Here is a 21,628-nt window from a genome sequence, read left to right as displayed (position 1 = left end):
CATTAGCATGTAAGAATAAAAAACCAAACCAAAACAAAACAGATACATGGCGGGATCCTCTCGCTTTTCCTCGAGTTTCCATGTCTCGCTTGCTGGCATCACATGGATAAGGAATATAAGATACCAGTGGTGGGAAAAGCATTGGCAGGTGGTATTTTCATTGCATTGCGATGTCTCTTACTATTTTTCCCCTAAAATTATATTATTAAAAGCAGAGAAATACTGCAAAGCTGTCACCATTGGCATTTGGATATGTGAAAACTCTCTTGCAATAAGAGAGCAATTTTGCTTCCAATTAGGTTTCTTAAAATTGTCTTATGCTAAGGCCAAATCATCCCTTTTCACAGGAAGTGAATAGGATAAAAAATGATTCTCAGCTGACACTAATATGAAGCATAGGAAAAAGTCACAGTGGTGCTTTCTCATATCCAGCTGAGCCGGTAGCACAGCAACAGCCATCAATGCAATTTTAGTGAGACATTCCCCTTAAAAAGTCTATGTTTTATAAAATGCAATGAAGACCTTATTTAGAGTGGGGAAACAATACCCGCAATCTCTCAGCCATGGCCAGTCAGCTCAATTACAACAAATGTGGGTTTATTCCAAGACAGGAAATGGTGCGGAAATTGCAGCAAGGAAAAGAGACATTGAAAACAAGGGTACATTGAGATATATACATATATATTTTTTTCTTTATCTTTATCTTTTTTTTTTTTTTTTGAGATGGAGTCTTGCTCTGTCTCCAGGCTGGGGTGCAGTGGCACAATCTAGGCTCACTGCAACCTCCGCCTCCTGGGTTCAAGTGATTCTCCTGCCTCAGCCTACCAAGTAGCTGGGACTACAGGCATGTGCCCCCACACCCAGCTAATTTTTGTATTTTTAGTAGAGACGGGGTTTCACCATGTGGACCAGGATAGTCTTGATCTCTTGACCTCGTGATCTGCCTGCCTCGGCTTCCCAAAGTGCTTGGATTACAGGCATCAGCCTATACCATCGCCCGGCTAGTACATTGATATTAAACTGAATTCCTCAATATAAAAAAGTCAGGCTGCTAAAAATAATCATGTGTCCTAAGAGAGGTCAGGTATAAGTGTCCCTGAAGATATGGCTACTGAGTGGCTCACTTGGGACTAGGGAATCTAATAATGAAATTTTCCAATTAGTCACTGGCCATACTCCTTTTAGCAGTTACTCATGTGAAGAGGGTGCTGAACCATCAGGACTCAGTCACTGCCCTGTGACTGTGAAATCGAAGTGGAAATCCCTCCACTGTCAGTTGATCCCCACAGGAGCCTGTCTGGCTCACCACATGCTGCCAGTCAGCCCCCTTATTAGGGTGGAGCTGAATTCCCCCAAGAACCAGCTTGTTCACTGCCTTCCATTCTTAGAGGCTTCAGGGAGCCTGCTTACTGCCTGTACAACTTGACAATGCACAGAATTGTCCTATCTCTTTGTGGTTATAGCCCAGGAGGAATCTTAGGGTCAAAGGAAGGCAGCTTTGGGCAAAATTAGAGATGGAATAGGTTTCTCTTTAGAGCTCCATTGGACCTCCTGCTTCTTCAGACTCCCTTGGGCCTGTTTTCTGGGCACCATTCTTATAAGTTCTTGCTCCCAGTTACTGACCTGTACATTTGGAAGCATCTGGAAAGCAAGCCCTGATAACTAATGTCTTTGCCAGCTAAGAATTTTGTAGACCAGGTGCAGTGGTTCACGCCTGTAATCCCAGCACTTTGGGAGACCGAGGTGGGAGAATTGCTTGAGACCAATAGTTCAAGACCAGGCTGGGCAACATAGTGAGACCTCATCTCTACAAAAAAATAAAAGATAAAAAAAATTAGTTGGGTGTGGTGGTGTGCACCTGTAGTTCTAGCTACTCAAGGGGCTGAGGCAGGAGGATCTCTTGAGCCCGGGAGATTGAGGCTGCAGTGAGCCGTGATCACATCACTGCACTCCAGCCTGGGCAACAGAGTGAGATTCTGTCTCAAAAATAATAATAATAATAATAAATAATAAAAAAAATTTTATAGTGTTAGCTGTACTCAGAGAGACTTAAAGATGGCTCATGGTATTACATCTTTTTGAAGTGTCTACATTTTAATAGAAGATTCTAGAAGATTAGAACTTCGGTACCTAAAGCAATAAATTCCAAAGGATGTTATGCACTACATTAGGGCCAAATGAGAAAATTTTGGAAGGAGTCCTATATCACTTAATGCTAGACCTGAGCCCATACAGGGCACTTCCTCTTTTTCTGAGTAAGCCAAGACCATGCTAGAAGGGCTGGCCACAGCTGAGATGGATGTCCTAGATGAGTGTTCCTTCATCTTTCCAATCAACACTCTCTTGGTGGATGGGAACATAGACCCCAAGGGGACCCTTAAGGGTCATCCCTAAGTGGACTTCAAAAGACTGAAGTCTCAGATCTTAAAAAGTCACATGAGATTTTTCTACTTGACATATTCATGTTTGTTGGACAGTCATATTCTAAAGTACTTAATATCTAGGGAAAGCATTATCTAAAAAGTTTCCTTGCATGTCCATCTGTTCATTCTATATGTATTTATCAAGTACCATTCCGGGTTCTGGGATTGTGTCAGTGATTAAGAGTTCAAGGTGCTTGTCCTCATGAAGTACCTGCCCTCATATGGAAGAGAGAAAATAAACTAGGAAGCAAATCAGATGACAGTGACATGCTGTGGAGAAATAAAACATGGAGATGAGGTAGATAACTTCTGGGGTGGGGGCTGAGGAGCACTTTAGACAAGGTAGTCGGAAACGGCCTCTAGGAGAGAAGTGGCATTGGCGCTTCTGAGAATGATGAGAAGCCAGCCACGGGAAGAGTCAGAGTGTTCCAAACCTGCCAGGTAGAGGACCTTGAGGAATCAAATGCAGGGATCTTGTGCAGAGGGCAGGTGAGGCATGACTTGTAGGTCGTAAGGAGTCTGACTATTATTCCAAGGGCAAAGCAAAGTCATTGGAGGATTTTACACAAGGAAATAACATAACTTGATTTTACATTTTAAAAAGATCATCCTCTAGCTAAACAATATGAGGTTTCTCTTCAGAGTGATTAAAATATTCTAAAATTGTGGTAATGCTTGTACATCTCTGTGAATATATGAAAAACCATTTGACTGTACCCTTTAAATGGGTAAATTGGATGGTATGTGAATTGTATCTCAATAAAACTGTTACATATATACTATATATAACATATACATATATTATACATATATATATATATCATGCTGGCTGGGTGCGTCACACCTGTAATCCCAGCACTTTGGGAGGCTGAGTTGGGAGGATCGCTTGAGCCCCGGATTTTGAGACAAGCTAGAGCAATATAGTGAATACGGGCATGTTGGTGCATGCCTGTAGTCCTAGCTACTCAGGAGACTGGGGTAGGATGATTGCTTGAGCTTGGGAGGCTGAGGTTGCAGTGAGCTGAGATCATGCCATTGCACTACAGCCTAGGCGACAAATCCAGGCCCTGTCTCAAAAATAAATAAATAAAAATAAAAATAAAAATAAAAATAAAAAAAAAGATCATCCTGGCTGTTGTGTGAAGAATGGGTTGGAAAGTGAAGATAAAAGAAGGGTTTGAAGCCTATTGTAGTATTGTAGGCTGGAATAGGCAGTGGAGGAGATATCAGGAGTTAAGCGTGTTTTAGAGGCAGAACCAACAGGACTTGATGAATTGGCTGATGGAGGCGAGGGAAAAAGAACTAGGAATAATTCCCCTAGACTTATGGCCTGAACAATGGGGGTGCTGTACTGAGACAGGGAAGAAACTGATGATTTTGTTTGGAGGAACGGGCGTAGGGTGCTAGGAAACCTCTGTTGGGCATTTTAAGTTTGAAATCCAAGTGGAGACATCAAGAGGCAATTATAAGAGCCTGGGCCTCAGGGAGAGAGAGATAGTAGATATAAATTTAGAAATAGTTAATAAAGACAGGCAATGGAACGAAACGAGGTCACCCAGAGAAAGAGTTGAGATGGAGCAGATTGTTGGAGAGAGGCGGGGAGGAGAGGTGAGAGAAGAGAAAAGAGGGAAAAGAAGAAAGAGAAAAAAAGGAGTTGGGAGCGAGCCCTTGACATTCCACATTTAGGAAGTGGGCAGAGGAGTCAGACAAGAGTTTGAAATAAAGAGCCCATGCAGTAGAAGGGAAACCAAGAGAAGGCAGTGCCATCAATGCTGCGACAGGACAGTGCTTGGGCAGATGGGGCCCATCACTCCAGTGCTGCTCAGACGTCGGGTAAGATGAGGACAGAGATGTGGCAATGGATTTGGCTACATGGAGGTCATCTACCACCTTCAAAATAGCAGCTTCATGGGCAAGGGGGCAGAAGCCAGTTTGGAGTGGGTTGAAGAGTCCATGGGAGGTGAAGCTTTGGAGACAGTGAGTATAGAACACACTTTTGAAAAGGTTCAGTGTAAAGGGAAACAGAGAAATGGGGCATGAGCTAGAAGGAGACACCACAGGATAAAGAGAGGGTTTATTTTTGTTCATAGAAGATGCCAGAGAGTGTTTGAATGGCGGACGGGATTGATCTGGGAAAGAGGGCGACACTGTTGACGCAGGAGAGCAGAGCTTCAGGAGTGACGTCTGAGAATGGGAGGGATGGGGTCCAACTTCCCAAGAGTTAATCTACTTAAAAAAATTAAAAGGTAAAATTGGTAATTTTTTGTTCTTTAAGAACATTTGGCCGGGCGCGGAGGCTCACGCCTGTAATCCCAGCACTTTGGGAGGCCAAGGCGGGTGGATCACCTGAGGTCAGGAGTTCAAGACCAGCCTGGCCAACATGGTGAAACCCCGTCTCTACTAAAAATGCAAAAAAAAGTTAGCCGGGCATGGTGGCGGGCGCCTGGAATCCCAGCTACTTGGGAGATTGAGGCAGGAGAATCGCTTGAACCTGAGAGGCAGAGGTTGCAGAATGTGCCATTGCACTCCAGCCTGCCAGCCTGGGTGACAAGAGTGAAACTCTGTCTCAAAACAAACAAACGAACAACAACAACAACAATAAAACATGCATACTATACCATGGATGTTACACTATAATGAAAACAGTTAGCATTGAGTGTTATATTTGTATTCCATAAAGTATATCTAATTCCAGTTCTGGGGTTCTGAGTGTTTTTGGTTCCTTTTTATACTTGGCTATAGATACATATATATTTTAAAGGACTGAAACAAGATTACTAGGTTGAATTCCTGAGAACTATACATGAATCATTTGAGTTATGATTCTTTTTTCTCTAATATTTCTATCAGGCAATGCATTTGCTAGAGTAAAAATTGGAGATTACCATTACTATGGCTATGGGACTAAGAAAGACTATCAAACAGCAGCCACACACTACAGCATTGCAGCCAACAAATACCACAACGCGCAAGCCATGTTCAATCTGGCTTATATGTATGAACACGGCTTAGGCATCACAAAGGTAATTTTGCTGGTAATAATTCAAACCTAGTAATGACAGCTGTGTGAGAAGACAGAATGTGTAAATGTTTTGAATTTCATTGATGTCATCAATGTAGAGGAAGGAAGGAGAGGACTTAACATTTGCCAAATCCCTCCCTTGTGCCAATACATATTACTTACCCTAATATGAACCTTATGAGATAGAAGTTATTTTCTCCATTTATGCCAAGGACGTAACTAGTGAGTAGAAGAGATCTAGTCTAGGCCAATTCAACTAGTAAGTTCCTGCTTTTTCCAGCACATGCTTTTTCCAGTAGGCCCTGTCTCCATTTTCCTTCACATCTGGGCCTTTCTTTCCATTAAAATTTCCACTGGTTCTCAAGCTCTCAGGAACAAGGAGAAAGTGAAAAGAGACCAGAGCTGGATACCAAGGTGGTATTAATCCACAAAAGTCTTATGAAGCACCTACTGTGTACATGACCCAGTGCTGGATACTCTAGAAAGGCCCAAGAGAGTGAATCTCCAGTCCCCCAAGACTACACTTGACTTGAGGCGATGAGTCATATTCACTTAGAAAAACAGCCAGCACTGCAAGGTGGTATTGAATAAATCTCTTAGACAGTGAGTAATTAAGGCAGAAGACGACATCAGGGTGTCACAGAGTGAGAAAGATGTATTCAGTATCAATAACGATAATAATAGCCAGGCATTGGGTTAAGTGGGCTATGCGTTTCTGTCATTTACATCACACAACCACTCAACGAGATAAGCCCTAGAACTATCCACTGTGTATGCATCAGGAAGCCACAGCGCAGAGAGGTTATGTCATTTGGCCAACCAGCTTGCAGAGCTCGTCAATGGTGGAGCCAGAATTTGAACCCAGCCCTATCTGACCCTGTTTTTTGGTGAAAGAGTGGGCCTCGCAGTGAGTCATTCTTGGTGGTCAAGCATGTGAGCTTTTCATTCCTGGCTGCGTTTCTAGAGCCAAATAACGTGGGAATTATCGGCTTTCCTATGCGCTCTTCTTTCTTCTGGTTGTGCTAGTAATTGAGAATTATTGGTAGGGAATTTCCTATTTGAGAACTGCTAGTGGTGCACAGTGAAGCCAAGGGCTTCTTATTCAGCGGTATGGATCCCTGCCGTCCTGTCCTACCCTGCAGCCTGCCTTTTGGCTGATCATTTTTCATTAGCCCTGGCACCCTAAGCAGTGGAAAGAATGTCAAATCCAAATCCAGTCTGTTTGCCCCATTTCTAGCAGTGTAAGCTTCCCATGGTTGTAAAATGTGGGTAAGAATGGGACAGGATGGATAGCTAAATTGGATAATTCTTGGGATGTTATTTAGCCATCCCTGGGCCCCTCACCCATTATCCACCTCAGTAAAACAGATATCTGCCCTGCCCCAGGCATTAAGAATAAAATGAATAAGATTTTATGAAAGGGCTTTGTAGTCAAACAGTATGTAGAATGACTGCTATTTAGATCTGAAGGGAATTAGAGCAACTGCTAAGTAAGGCTTCAATAAGATTAAAGCCTTTCTCTACTCATCATTCCTCATGCAAAACATAATAATATGGGAGAAGCACTGTCTATAGAAGGAATAAAGTGACCCCACTCCATGTGTTAAATTCATGTTAGCTTTCCTATCCTTGGCACCACCATGTTATTCAAAAAGGACTTGGTTGCCCTGACAGCTGTATTTGCACCTAGGTGAGGCCATTTTGCCTGAGTCCTTGGGGACAGGCAGGTGTCCTCTCAGGACACAGAGCCAGCAATGCTGGGAAAGGCACACTGCTGGCCAGTGCCCAGCTGGCGGACTGTCAGAGGGTTTGGTTTTCCTCTTTGGAGTCACCACTGATCTGTTTCCTAAGCACTTCCTTCACAATGTCAAATAGTAGTTGTTGAGACATACGTTTCATACATTCAGGAAAACACTTAAGTTTCTCTCTGGCCAGTTTTCTGTTCTTTTCTGCCAGGTTTCTTGTTAAATCATGGGTAGTTCATTTTGAGCAGTCTCTTTCAGTCACAAGTCTATTTTTTTTTTTTCCTACAGAAAGTCTCTACATTTAAAAAAAAAAAAATCAGGGACTACTCTTAACCTCCCACTTGGATATGAGAATTTTAGGCTGAGCTAATGAGGGACCATTGCCCTTTGTTTTTATTTGGTTTCTTTTGTTTAGCAGTTACAAAAATAATAACTGAGTATCCAGAGGTATCTTGCCATCTCAGAGTCAAATTTACAAGGTGCTATCACCTTCTCTAATTCTTAAAATGAATATCCTGATAATTAAAAGCCCAAAGCTTGTTCTAATGAAAGCAAAGAGAGTAGGAGAATAGGCCCTCCCAGCAGTTAAGTCATCAAGTAATTAAGCATTTCTTCAATGAGGCACTTTGCAATCCTCTTTATTAGTTAATCCTCATGCAAACTAGTGAGAGAGATGAGTATAATACCACTATCACAGTGTCTTTGAGAATCAAAGAAGGTGATATGGAATAATGCTTTATAAACATGCAGACATTTAAGACCTCTGGGGAAGAAAGGTATAAATCATCTCTTGGTAAATCAATATTAAAATATGGGTCATTATTTTTATCATCTGTCTTTCAGAAAGGAAGTTGGGGCTGGGATGATGCAGGTGAGCTATCCTAGTAGCTTCACTGAGAAGCGTCTCAGCCAGTGAGCTCCTTGTCTCACTGACTGCATCATTGTTCTGGGAACAATGAATAATGGGAGTGACTGCATCATTGTTCTGAGAACACTGAATAATGCCTGGGGAGGAACTGGGAGAGGACCTGAAGTAGTTTAGAAACACAAGCATTCACACACAAGTTGTTATGAAACTGTTTCTCAGAGGGCCAGGCATGGTGGCTCACGCCTGTGATCCCAGCACATTGGGAGGCCGAGGTGGGCAGATCACTTGAGGTCAGGAGTTTGAGACCAGCCAGGCTAACATGGCAAAATCTTGTCTCTACTAAAAATACAAAAATTAACCGGGCAAGGTAGCATGTGCCTATTATCCCAGCTACTTGGTAGGCTGAGGCACGAGAATAGCTTGAACCCCGAAGGCAGAGGTGGCAGTGAGCCAAGATCCAGCCTGGGTGACAGAGCGAGGTTCCCTCTTAAAAAAAAAACCCCCAAAAAACAAAGAAACAGTTTTTCAGTTGATACTTGATTTGTAAGTACTTCGGAAATTGCACCATGAACAAAGCCTGTTGCCCATCCCCTCCTGGTCATCCTTTCTGTCTGTACCTTGGCTCAGGTCTGACTTTCTGCTCACCTCAGCTTGTAGTAAAGACTACTCAGGGGTCTTCAATTCTAGTGTTCTCCCTTTAAATCTGTGACCGAGATGACTCTGTTCACCAAAGATTTGCAATCCCCCATCCATAGTGAGGACTTGTAGCTGGGGTGCACCTGCCTAGTCAAAGACTATGTTCTCCAGCCTCCTTTGGATCCACCTGCTAGCTCTCGCAAGGGCATGGAAGTGGAAGTGAAAGTGAAGGCTGTCATTTCTGGGCTAAGGCAGCCAAGAAGTAGATGGGGCTGCCCCCAGTCTCTTTCCCATCCATCGGCTGAAGGCGCCAGGAGATACAAAGGCTTTAGGGGACCCCAAAACCAGGTGATGGAAGGAGTTTGGGCCCCACAATTACCACATGAAAAAAATTCACCACCAACCAGGAACATACGCTTTGGAATGCTGAATGGGGGAGAAATAAACTTCTATTGTGTTAAGCCACTAAAATTTGGGGATTTGTTACAGATAGCATTATCTTAATAAATAATTCATCTAACAAAGCACTGCCAGGTCATTCTTGATAAAGTATAACCTTTACCTCCTCCGTCCTACCCACCCCTCTATCCTACCCTCTCCCCCAAATAAAACCGCCAAAAAATACAAACAAGCAAACATACAAATAAAAAGAATCTTATTTACTTTTTATTGCTAAATGAAGTCCAGACTTCTATTCCACATTCAAAGCCCCCAGTGACCTAGCCTAACTTGGTAATAGTGGTGTGATACAGCACTTTGCCCTATATAGATTCTAGGCTACTTATTCCTTCCCCTCAAAGACCTTGACCTGAGCCCTCCTGAGATATCATCCTTTTGCTGGAATGATCTTACCCCATATTTATGCCCATTGAAGACTAGTCCATTTTTCAAAGAACAGCTCCAATGTCATCTCCTCTAGGAATCCCTCAAGGAACCCCAGATTTTTTTTTTTTTTTTTTTTTTTTTTTTTTGAGACAGAGTCTCGCTCTGTCGCCAGGCTGGAGTGCAGTGGTGCAATCTTCGGTCACTGCAACCTCTGCCTCCCAGGTTCAAGCAATTCTCCTGCCACAGCCTCCCAAGGAGCTGGGACTACAGGCACGCACCACTATGCCCAGCTAATTTTAGTATTTTAATAGAGATGGGGTTTCACCATGTTGGCCAGGATGGTCTCGATCTCTTGACCTCGTGATCCACCTTCCTTGGCCTCCCAAAGTGCTGGGGTTACAGGCGTGAGCCACCACACCTGGCTAGAACCCCCAGATTTAAAAGATATCTACTTCTAAACCATCATGGTATTGCACTCTGCTTTTCATTCATTTATTTATTCACTCGAATATTTATCAAGGACTATTTCCTATATCAGGAAGCACTGTGCTTGGTTCTGTGGATACAATAAGAACAAGACAGCCTTCAAAGAGCTCACAGTCCACTACAGAAGAGACTTGTCTATAACTATAGTTAAGCCTAAAATGACAGTCATGTATAGGCACACGCACACTTGAAAAGAATTAAAAATAAAGTACCATAAGTATGTTAAAGATTACCTCTTTAACATACCTACCAGCTAACTCAGATAGGGGAATCAGCACTGCCAGGTCCTGTTCAAAAATATTTTTGTACCATGGAGTACGAGAAACATATGACAACCTTTTTACATGGAAGAAATCAGGCCTGTTTAAAGACAATGGATAGGAAAGCTGTTCTAAAGTACGGCAGAAAGGTGGGGGAAATTATCCTTTGGGGAAGAGTTTCAAATACATATATGTAGACCTACTAGGTAACATGTATTTTTGGATTCTGCAGAGAAAACAAAACCACATCTACCAAATAAATTATCAATAGACCTGTCAAAAATAAAAGTGATTATGACACAATGCATTTTTATTTCTCATTGGTCTGGTCTGACCACCCATGGAGTGTTACAGCTGAAGCTTTAAACACCAGAATTATTTTCTGGAAAGGATAAGTTAAAATTAGGTATTTAAAATGGCCCTCTCAGAAATATGGCAGGACAGAAAACACATTTCTTAGAAATGATCATAACTTTTCATGAAATAAACATCTATCATCTAGGGAAATAATCAGAAATATGCACAAACAGTATTTTGTGTGTGTATAGCTTTATTAGTTACAGAACAAATTTCTACAAGTAACGAGAATGCTCCAAAATAGAAGCCATGTTATATACATTATTGTATAGTGGTATACTATTCCACAATGTACTTTGCGGCCTAGTGATTAAGTGAGAATACTAGAAGCAGACAACCTAGGGACAATCTGAGATTTGAATCCCTGCTCTGCCACTTGCAAGTCATATAAATTTGAGTAAGTGACTTTCTCTCTGTGCCTCAATATCTTCATTTTCAAAGTGGAGTTAATAGTATCACCTGTCCTATAGAATTGTCCTGAAGATTAAATGACAGTGGTAACTGGTACACAGTAAGTATTTAATACGTATTAACCATTATTACAATATACTCTGCAACCGTTAAAAATATTGTAGACTAGGCTGGGCACAGTGGCTCATGCCTGTAATCCCAGTACTTTGAGAGGCCAAGGTGGGCAGATTACTTGAGTCCAGGAGTTCAAGCCTAGCCTGGGCATCATGGTGAAACCCCGTCTCTACAAAAAAAAAAATACAAAAATCAGCCGGGCATAGTGGCACACATTTGTAGTCCCTGTAATCCCAGCTACTCAGGAAGCCCAGATGGGAGGATTGCTCAAGCCCTGGAGGCAGAGGCAGCAGTAAGCCAAAAGCCTGCCACCGTACTCCAGCCTGGGCAACATGGCGAGACCCTGTTTTCAAAAAAAAAAAAAAAATTATAGGCTAGCGGAATATATTAGGACACTGCATATTATTTGAAATATATTGTTAGGTTAAGAAAGCAGAAGATGTAATATTATGCTGAGTAAAAAATTTCTAAATTAAAAAGTATGTATATGTGAATATACATGAAATGCTAGAAGAATGTGTATAAAATATTACCAGTAGTTATCTCTGTACAGTGACATTGTGGGTGGCTTTTTTTCTTATTTGTTCAGTTCTATATTTCCTAAGTTCCCTCTAATTAACATATGGTATATTTATAAAAAGAAAATAAGAATAAATTATTCAAAAACGACCTTCCCATTCACATGCTCTGTCCCAGTATAAGAAATTTTTTTTATGACATCCAAAGATTTGCGGCTGGAAAACTCCTGCATCGGGCAATTGTACAATTTTCATAAACCAGCTACTTTACTGCAGAAGAATTCTGTATCTTTGAATTAAAAGAAGCTATTTTGAACTTCTGAATATTGGGCAGTATCCACATAACATTTTAGTTAAAAACATGTTCTTTAACAAGAGTCTGCAGCTCGGTTTACATAACCTCTTTAATCACTGAATTTAAAGCAAAATAAACTCAGATGTACCACAGAAAAGTTAAATCTAAGTGGACTGGGTATGTAGTGGACTTCTCATTTAATGAACTGTGGTCATCTTCAAAACACCATCTGGAGGAGATTTTTTTGTTTGCATGACTTAGATTTTTTTACTAAATAGGGTCAAAGAATGAGGAGTCTTTTCTAGTCTAGTACTAAAATTTCTTTTATGAGTTGCCCTAGTTAGCTAGAAGCATTCAAGAATTTCCTTCTCTGGGAATTTTAAAGAAAGGCTTTCACATCACCCCCCAGCCCCAAACACACTGCAAATTGTGAGGTCTCCTGGGCAAGGAGTGAGTTCATCCCATTTTAATGGTATTTCTCACTATTTTTTACTATAAAATACTAAGTGACTGAATTGTAATGCTTCTACTGCAAGACATAAGTGAATAACTATTGACTGCCTCAAAACAAGAAATAAGCATGAATGCCTGAGATATTGACAAAGGCTGCTTTTCCCCGAATGTCCCATCCAAGTCAATATGTCTTTCACGTGTGCAGCATGAAAGCTGTTATCATCTGCAGGGTGCTTTCAAATGAACACTGAATTTGTTGGAATCAGAGACACAAATTAGGGTTTTTACAACATCTATTTAATGTTGCCAGGAAGATTTGTTCCAATCTCCTGAATTGTATTTTAAGCAAGAACATTCCTCTTTCTTCAACAAATCAATTTACCAGACCATAAAGCTTTGGAAAATATTTAAGCTATAATAAGCAGAACACAGCTGAGAGAAGACATCACCCCCACCCCCCGCAAAAAAACACAGTTTTAACAGCGTCCTCAAGGATTCACAAGTATCAAAGCCTAAGTAATGGAGCAAGAAAGACAGATATTAGGATGACCACAGTTTGTGAAAAATTCCTCTTCTTCCCTTTCTTTTGAAAATAGCCCATGGGCACCCAAGCAAAATCTAATTCTGGGACTGGCCCAGGGCACTTTCATCTTTAAAAGCAGCTCCACCTTGTCTACGGTCACTCTGTTTGGGCAAACCAAAAATAAAGCAACACATAAAACAAGGCATGAGTAGATGAAAAAAAAAGCCATGGCATAATTCATGAAAAAAAAAAAAAAGCTCCTGAAAGTATAGTACTATGTCATTTGAGGACTCTGTCTTCAACATGAGAGCCAAAAATAGTTTCTTCATCATCCTGTAAGTATTATCAAAGACCTACTGAGTACTAGGCACTTCACTGAGGACTGGGAATTCAGGGGTGAACAGACAGTCCAAGCCCTTGTTTTTGAGGACCTGGAGACAAACAAATGAATAAATAAATTCTAGAACTTCAGGTATGGTAAGTACTATGAAGATAATGAGAATTGTAGATAATGATTACTAACTACCTGTATTCTGACTTATTTTAGAGAACTGTACAATTTTTTTTTTCTTTTGAGACAGAGTATCACTCTGTCATCCAGGCTGGAGTTCAGTGGCATGATCTTGGCTCACTGCAACCGCTGCCTCCCGGGTTCAAGCAATTCTCGTGCCAAATAACTGGGATTACAGGCATGCACCACCACACCTGACTACTTTTTGCATTTTTAGTAGGGACAGGGTTTCACCATATTGGCCAGACTGGTCTTGAACTCCTGGCCTCAAGTGATCCACCTGCCTTGGCCTCCCAAAGTACTGGGACTACAGGCGTGAACCCCCCTGTGCCTGGCCCTATTCTCCACCCTATTTGTTGGAATCACAACTAGGAACTGTTCCAGGGGTATCCAAGAAAGCTTTCTGGAGATTGTGTTAGTTTTCTATGCTTGCTGTAACAAATCACTACAAATTTGGGGACCTAAAACAGCACAAGCTTATTATCTCACGGTTTCTGTAGGCCAAAAGCCCAGGTGATTTGACTGGGTCTTCAGTTTGGGGTTTCACGAGGCTAAAATCAAGGCTGTTCTTTATTGAGGGCTCTGGGGAAGAATCCACTGCAGGGCTCATTCCGGTTGTTTGGTGGAATTCGGTTAATTGAGGTTGTAGGACCAAGGTTCTTGTTTCCTTATTGGCTGTCCAAATTCCTTCTCATTCCATGTGGCCCCTTCCAACAATGGCAAGTTGAGTCCCTCATGCTGAGAATCAATCTGAAGTCTCCCTCCACCACATCTCTCTTTCTTCCATCCCCAGCCCTGAGATAACTCTGTTTAAAGGTTCATTTGATTATCCGAGGTCCACCTGGATAATCCATGATAATCTCCCTATCTTAAGACCTGTAACCTTAATTACATTTGATATTGTGAACAATGGTGTCTGTTTACTTACCCCTACAGAATCTGATGGGTAGGGCTATTCTTCTCCTTCTAGGACATTCACTTGGCCAGAAGATTGTACGACATGGCTGCTCAAACGAGTCCAGATGCCCACATACCTGTGCTCTTTGCCGTCATGAAACTGGAAACTACGCATTTGCTCCGGGATATCCTGTTTTTTAATGTAAGTTTGTCTTGAACAGGTCCTGAATCTCTGAAAGTCTCCAGTGAGCAACTCTTAGGGACAAAGTGACAAGGCCCATCAGGGAGTCTCTTGTGGACTGGCTTTCCTTTGAGAAGTAAAATTCAGAGTCTTACACTTGCCATGCAGAGTAATTCTGCATATTCTATTGAGTATGTGTTGACACTTCAGAGTATAAGCAATTAATTCATTCAGCAGATGTTCTTTTCCAGTACACACTACGTTCAAAGCCTTAAGCACAGTGACATGTGCTATATATACTTCTTCAAAACAGTTCTTACCATCAATAGCCGAGACTGGTAGGCAGACGGCAGGTGGCAAGGGGTACCACAAAGAGCTACAGTTTGAAAAAAAGTAAAGTGTCTAAATCTTTGGGGTTATTCTAAAGGTGCTATTTAAGCCCCTTGTGGAAGATGTAAGCAAGCGAAGATTGTGTCTTCCAAGACTGAAGGAAGCAAAGGGAATGGGTGGGAGGAGGGTTGGTGGTGGTGGGTTTGGGAAGAGATGGTGGCTCTGAGTGGAAGTGGGAAGCTTGGATTGTTTTTGAGAGAATGTCTCTTGCCAGCAGTTCACAACGAGATGGAACTGGCTGAAACTGGACAACACCATTGGAGCACACTGGGACTTATTTGTGATTGGCCTCATTGTTCCTGGGCTGATTTTGTTGCTTAGAAATCACCATGGGTAGGATGCGGATCACAGGAAAACCTGCTCACGGCAATCAGTTCACTCCAAGGTATCCCCACTAAATAAACAGTTTCCCATCCAAATCAAGAGTCTGCTGCAGTTTCCCGCTCAGGGCTGTGATGGAAAACGGACAAGACTTGGGGACCATCCTAGAGAAACAACTTCAGACTTCCTGCTTAGTTGAGAAAACCCTTTGCGGGATGCTGGGAACTGGTTACCTAAGACCTTGTTACCAATCTGTCATCTTGGTGACCTAGTCCCACGTTATGAATAAAGACCACCCATTTTCATGTTGTTAGAACAACCTCCCCTCTGTCAAGAGGACGCACTGGGTTTCCTGACTCCTACAGACAAACTAAGGTGAAGAGAAGGGGGAGATTGGGGAAGGCAGAAATCCAGATCCCTCAGAATATGATAAAGACACAAATATACAAATAGACCTTGTACAAGCACATCCTATAGGAATGACCTGTGAGAGACTCTGGAGCCCTAATGAGTCACAGCTTCCCAGGGCATGTCGTACCTGAACGAGGGAATGGGGATTGACCCGGGCTCTTCACTGAGAGGCCTCTCTCAAAGCTCCCTTAGTAGCTGTGTTAGTGAACAAAGCCAGTACAGCATCACACCCCTCTCCTCCATCCCTCATCAGAACCCTGTTCTCCCTTGGGCGTCCCCCTTAGTACCCCCTTAGAAGGAGATTATTCCAGCCTCCTAGGATGAAAGCTAAAAGGCCCAGATTCTCTGGCTTCTCTGACAGGCAAATCAGGGGCCCAGGCCTAAGGGACAGGGGCTGGTAAGGAGAGTGTAAGAGGCCTAGGACATATGTCAAGGGCCAGGCTCGAATCCCGGCTCCAGATATTTGTCTTCTTCTTCTTCTTCTTCTTCTGCCTCTTCCTCTTCTTCTTCTTCCTCTTCCTCTTCTTCTTCTTCCTCTTCTTCTTCTTCCTCTTCCTCTTCTTCTTCTTCCTCTTCCTCCTCTTCTTCCTCTTCTTCTTCTTCTCCAGATATTTGACTTCTTCTTTTTCTTCTTCTTCTTCTTCCTCTTCTTCTTCCTCTTCTTCTTCTTCTCCAGATATTTGACTTCTTCTTTTTCTTCTTCTTCTTCCTCCTCCTCCTCTTCTTCTTCTTCTTTCTTCTTCTTCTTCTTTTCTTCTTCTTCTTCTTCTTTTCTTCTTCTTCTTCTTCAGATATTTGACTTCTTCTTTTTCTTCTTCTTCTTCCCCTTCTTCTTCTCCTTCTTCTTCTTCTCCTTCTCCTTCTCCTCCTCCTCCTCCTCCTTCTCCTTCTCCTCTCTTCTTTTCTCTTCTCTTCTTCTTTTCTCTCTTCTTCTTCTTCTTCGTCTTCATCTTCTACTTTTCTTCTTCTTTTTTTTTTTTTGAGATGCAATTTCCCTCTGTCCCCCAGGCTGGAGTGCAGTGGCAAGATCTCGACCCACTGGAACCTCTGCCTCCCGGGTTCAGGTGATTCTCCTGCCTCAGCCTCCTGAATAACTGGGATTACAGGTGCCCGCCACCACGCCCGGCTAATTTTTGTATTTTTAGCAGAGATGGGGGTTTCACCATGTTGGCCAGGCTGGTCTCGAACTCCTGACCTCAAGTGATCCTCCAAAAGTGCTGGGATTGCAGGCATGAGCCACCACACCCAGCCAATATTTGACTTCTTGAGCCTCAGTTTCCTGGTGTGCAAAAAGGGAAGAATAATGCCTATCTTAGACAACTGATATTAAGATTAAGTGGGATAATGGATGTAAAGAGACTGGCACAGGGCCTGGCACCTAGAATGAGTTCCATAATTGGTAACTTTTAATATCCTTTAAAAAACTCATGGCAAATCCATTGGGGAGAGAGCTGAGTTGGTAACAATCTGTGTGGCTTCAGCGCTTTGCAGTTAGTTCTCCAGCTGATGTGCTAGGTGCTCAGGTAGGAAGAGATCTTGCTTGCTTACTTAAAAATCCAATTTAGGGACATGAAAATTTAATTTATAATGTCAACCATAATCAAAAGGTAGGATGAAATGGTGGACATGCACTGAGTTTGGGATCAAACAACTTGGATTTGAAGTCCAGCTCTGTCCCTTAGTAGCTGTGTAATTTTGGGGATAACTTTTCCAAACCTCAGCTTTTCCTCCATAAAATGGGATTATGTCCTACCTCACTGAAGAATTGTGAAGCTTAAATAAACCTAACATCAAAAGTGCTTTATAAACATAGCACACACACATACTGGCCACAGTCATTTATTTGGCCAGGAACGAATCCAGGTGGTGGATTCTGAGGTCCAAGTGTTTAGAATTTGGGGGTCATGTCCCTGACTTATTAGGGAGTTCCAGTTCCCAGGGATGCAGCCTAGTTTATAGAAATGTGCAGGAAGGGGCAGCATCCAAATCGCAGGTCAGGACGTCATGGAGAGGGCAGCCATGCTATGACATCTCACAGGTGTCAGGAATGTGAGCACATTAAGGACCAGGATGAGAACAGAGAGGGGAGCACAGAAGGCAGCATTGGTGAGCCCTGCCTCAAAGTCTGGATGAACATGAGCTCCTTAGAGGTAAACTTCTGGGAATGACTGCAGGCAGGAAAGAAAGGGAGACCTGTTTGGGGACTTGCTGTGTAGAGTAGAACACTGCCTGAAATATAAGAGGGAGGGCAGCCTGAGTTGATGTGTTTCCCATTTCAGCTAATTGTTCCATGTCAATGTGAGACATGGAGCAAGCTTTGAAAGCAGGAGTGCTTTAGGCAGTTTCAATCATTCAAATGTCCATTTCTGAGCCTCTTCTCCTGGAGCCGCCACGGTAGCGGTTCTCACCACCTCTGTGCATGGTTGGGCATCTTGCAGCCTCTGAACATCTCCGAGATGACTGACAGAGGGAGGGAGAGAGCCTCCTGCCTGAAAGCCACTGATGCTTCTCGGTTATTGCAAAATCCCACCCACTCTATGGGCACACAGAGCCCTTCTTCATTTTCTTGCTTCTGATGCTTTGAATAAAAATGGATAGCCTGTGGGCTACAAGATATCTAGTTTTTTTGTTTGTTTTGTTTTTGTTTTTGTTTTTTTTGAGATGGGGTCTTTCTCTGTCACCCAGGCTGGAGTACGGTGTCACGATCTTGGCTTACTACAACCCCCGTCTCCCAGGTTTAAGTGATTCTGCTGCCTCAGCCTCCCAAGTGTACGCCACCACACCCAGCTAATTTTTGTTGTTTTTTTGTTTGTTTGTTTGTTTGTTTGTTTTGAGACAGTCTCACTCTGTCGCCAGGCTGGAGTGCAGTGGCCCAGTCTTGGCTCACCGCAACCTCCACCTCCCAGGTTCAAGTGATTCTCCTGCCTCAGCCTCCTGAGTAACTGGGACTACCAGTGCGCACCACCACACCCAGCTTTTTTGTGTGTGTGTTTTTAGTAAAGACGGGGTTTCACCATGTTGGTCAGGATGGTCTCGATCTCCTGACTTCGTGACCCGCCCACCTCGGCCTCCCAAAGTGCTGGGATTACAGGCATGAGCCACTGCACCTGGCCTAATTTTGGTATTTTTAGTCGAGACGGGGTTTCACCATGTTGCCCGGGCTGGTCTCGAACTTTTGACCTCCAACGAACTGCCTGGCTTGGGCTCCTAAAGTGCTGGGATTACAGATGTGAGCCACTGAGCCTGGCCCAAGGTATCTGTTTTTTAAAAAATCTAATTCTTGGTTTTGTGCAGTGGCTCACACCTGTAATCCCAGCACTTGGGGAGGCCGAGGCGGGCGGATCATGAGGTCAAGAGATCGCGACCATCCTGGCCAACATGGTGAAACCCTGTCTCTACTAAAAATACAAAAATTAGCTGAGCATAGTGGCGGGCGCCTATAATCCCAGCTACTCGGGAGGCTGAGGCAAGAGAATCACTTGAACCCAGGAGGCGGAGGCTGCAGTGAGCTGAAATCACACCACTGCACTCTAGCCTCGTGACAGAGTGAGACTCCGTCTCAGGGAAAAAAAAAAAAAAAAAATCTAATTGGCTTTTGTGACTCCCTTGATTTCCTCCCCCAATTCTTCATTAAATTGGAGTAGCTCTTCAAGTAAATCCATTTTTTAAAAGTCAAGTCAGGTAAATAATTTTGTTTCTCTGGAGCAGGGGTCCAGAGTCATTTTCTCAGTAACATTCTCCTGGAATTCTTTTCTCCAAAATCTTGAGTAGTGGAGGTGCTATATAGTTTGCTGCATTCCCCTCACTGGGCATCCCAGAAAGCCCTAGAGAAGAGGGCATGGTGAGGCTGAGAAGAGGAAAGAAACATTTTGAAGCACCTGCTATGAGCCAGGCTCTGTTTCCATCTGTTTTCTCATTTCATCTTCATGATGAGGCTAGGAGGTAGCTAGAATGACCTCTGTTTAACACAGGAGGAAACTGAGGCCAGAAGAAGCTAGAAAAGATCACGTAGCTGATAAATAATGGAGCTGTGATTTTAGTCCAGATCTAACACCACAGATTCTTTCCTCTATGTTACGGTTCCAGTTATTGCTTGCTTCTTAACAAACTTCTCCAAAAGTTAGGGTCTTAAAACAACAATCACTTCATTTTATCTCAAGATTTTGTGGGTCAGGAATTTGGGCAGGGTGTGGTCAGGTGATTCTTCTGGTCACTTAGTGGATGGGCTGTTCTAGAATCCAAGACAGGTTTACTCACTCAGCAGTGACTGTTGACCAGTATACCCACATCCCAGATGCGGCCTCTTGGCATGGTGGACAGAGCATTTGGGCTTTTTACACTGTAGCTCAGCATTCCCACAGAGAATGTTCACAGAGACACAGGCAAAAGCCACAGCTTTGCTAAGACCAAGCCTCAGAAGTTCCAGAACATCCCTTCCACCATGTTCCCTTAGTCAGGCATTATACTCCGTCTCTCAGTGAGAGAAGTAGCAAAGAATTTGCAGCCATATTTAACCTACTATAAAAGATACTGTTTAAAAATCTACCAATGGTTACATAAATTACAGTACAAAAATTGGCAGAAAAAAAATGCAGCCCAAGCCTGAGCTGCCTGTTTTGGAAAACAAGGATTAGACAGCCCAGTTAGACGCGTGCCTGGCTCTCTTCGTCTTCCCACCTTTCAGACTGAAGAAATGCAGATGTGTGAAGGTAAGTGGAGGGGGGAAGAGATGTCCTCCTCTGTTCCTTAGCTAAACACACACACCCCCTCACATTGGCCGCTACACACACGCGCACACACACACACACACACTCTTGAATAATGCTTAGTTCTTTGCTTTGGCTCAAGAGACATGAGCCAAGAGATGCAGAGTCCCAGCATGGTTGGGACTGTCTGTCTGGGGCACCCTAGGTGCAGGCTCCACTCCTGTGTCTCAAGATTCATTCCTGACACGCAGTGGGTGGGAGACACACCCCAGACCCTCTCAACCACCTCCCATCCTCATTCAATTTCCGTTCCCGAACCCACAGTCCCCATAAGCCTAGCTCCTCTGCCTCAGCTCCTGGCTGAGGTCCTCCTGTGGGGATATGACCTTCAGCATGGGTTGCTGTCAGCCATCCTCTGCCCTAGGGTTCTGCCGCTGGATGGGGGAACACAGGAAATTGTGCATCCTTGGAGTGGAGAGTGAGAAAGCAGCCCTCACTATGGACTGGCCTCTAGATGAGAATGTATCAAATAAATAAATTGAACTTCTCGTGAACTGTGATGGTCGATCTTATGCTCATGTGTTCCCTAAGCCTTATTATGCACAAAGAGCATCTACTTCTTCCCAGTTTTTCTTTTTTCTTTAGAGATGGGGTCTCACTATGTGGCCCAGGCTGGATTGGAATTCCTGTGTTCAAGTGACTCTCCTGCCTCGGCCTCTTGAATAGCTGGGACTACAGGCACACACCAGTGTGTCCAGCTCCCAGCTTTGGGTTTTAATATCAAAGTTACCCTCTTATTAGTTTAGCACTGGGTGGCGCTGGGCTAGGTATTAAAGTGTGGGAAAAACCCTTCCAAACCATCCTGCTAGTCAGGTAGTTACTGACTGGAGACTCATGGTCTAGAAAATTCATGGTTTTGAATTTTCAAATTTTAATTTTACATTGCATTTTATCCTATCTTCGAGTAAGTGATTAGAAAACCCAGAACTCCCATTATTAAAAATAAAACTTCACAAATTGTCTGGCTACGAATGTCACCTTGACATTGTTTCATTTTCAGCAACTTCAATGAGCTTTACCTGAAAATTACTCCAAGTTCTTCCAGGCTCTCCCACTGTCTTGTACTGTTCCCCACGTCATTTAGCAACAAGAACACATTGACCCATGGCCGGGGGCAGTGGCTCACACCTGTAATTCTAGCACTTGGGAGGTCGAGGCGGGTGGATCACCTGAGGTCAGGAGTTCAAGACCAGCCTGGCCAACATGGTGAAAACC

The 21,628-nt window shown here is 43.2% G+C and overlaps 1 protein-coding gene across 6 annotated transcripts in view; it reads left to right on the top strand.

Moving 5' to 3' along the window:
* Positions 1-18,267, top strand: part of SEL1L2 (SEL1L2 adaptor subunit of SYVN1 ubiquitin ligase) — a 149,119-nt gene extending 130,852 nt beyond the window's left edge. For 3 of the 6 annotated variants that reach the window (XM_055105077.1, XM_055105075.1, XM_055105079.1), the window contains 3 exons: positions 5,274-5,446; positions 14,418-14,546; positions 15,133-18,267. In XM_055105077.1, coding sequence (XP_054961052.1) covers positions 5,274-5,446; positions 14,418-14,546; positions 15,133-15,252 — 422 coding nt within the window. In that variant the 3' untranslated portion in view covers positions 15,253-18,267. Of the gene's footprint in view, positions 1-5,273; positions 5,447-14,417; positions 14,547-15,129 lie in introns of all 6 variants that reach the window. The other 3 variants (XM_055105076.1, XM_055105078.1, XM_055105074.1) reach the window with 1 other exon arrangement.
* The last annotated feature ends 3,361 nt before the right edge of the window (positions 18,268-21,628 follow it).

Source organism: Pan paniscus, chromosome 21 (assembly GCF_029289425.2).
Source record: "Pan paniscus chromosome 21, NHGRI_mPanPan1-v2.0_pri, whole genome shotgun sequence".
Taxonomy (NCBI): Eukaryota; Metazoa; Chordata; class Mammalia; order Primates; family Hominidae; genus Pan; species Pan paniscus.
The sequence above is the reverse complement of the archived record's forward strand: the minus strand, read 5'-3'. Positions and strand labels throughout refer to the sequence as shown.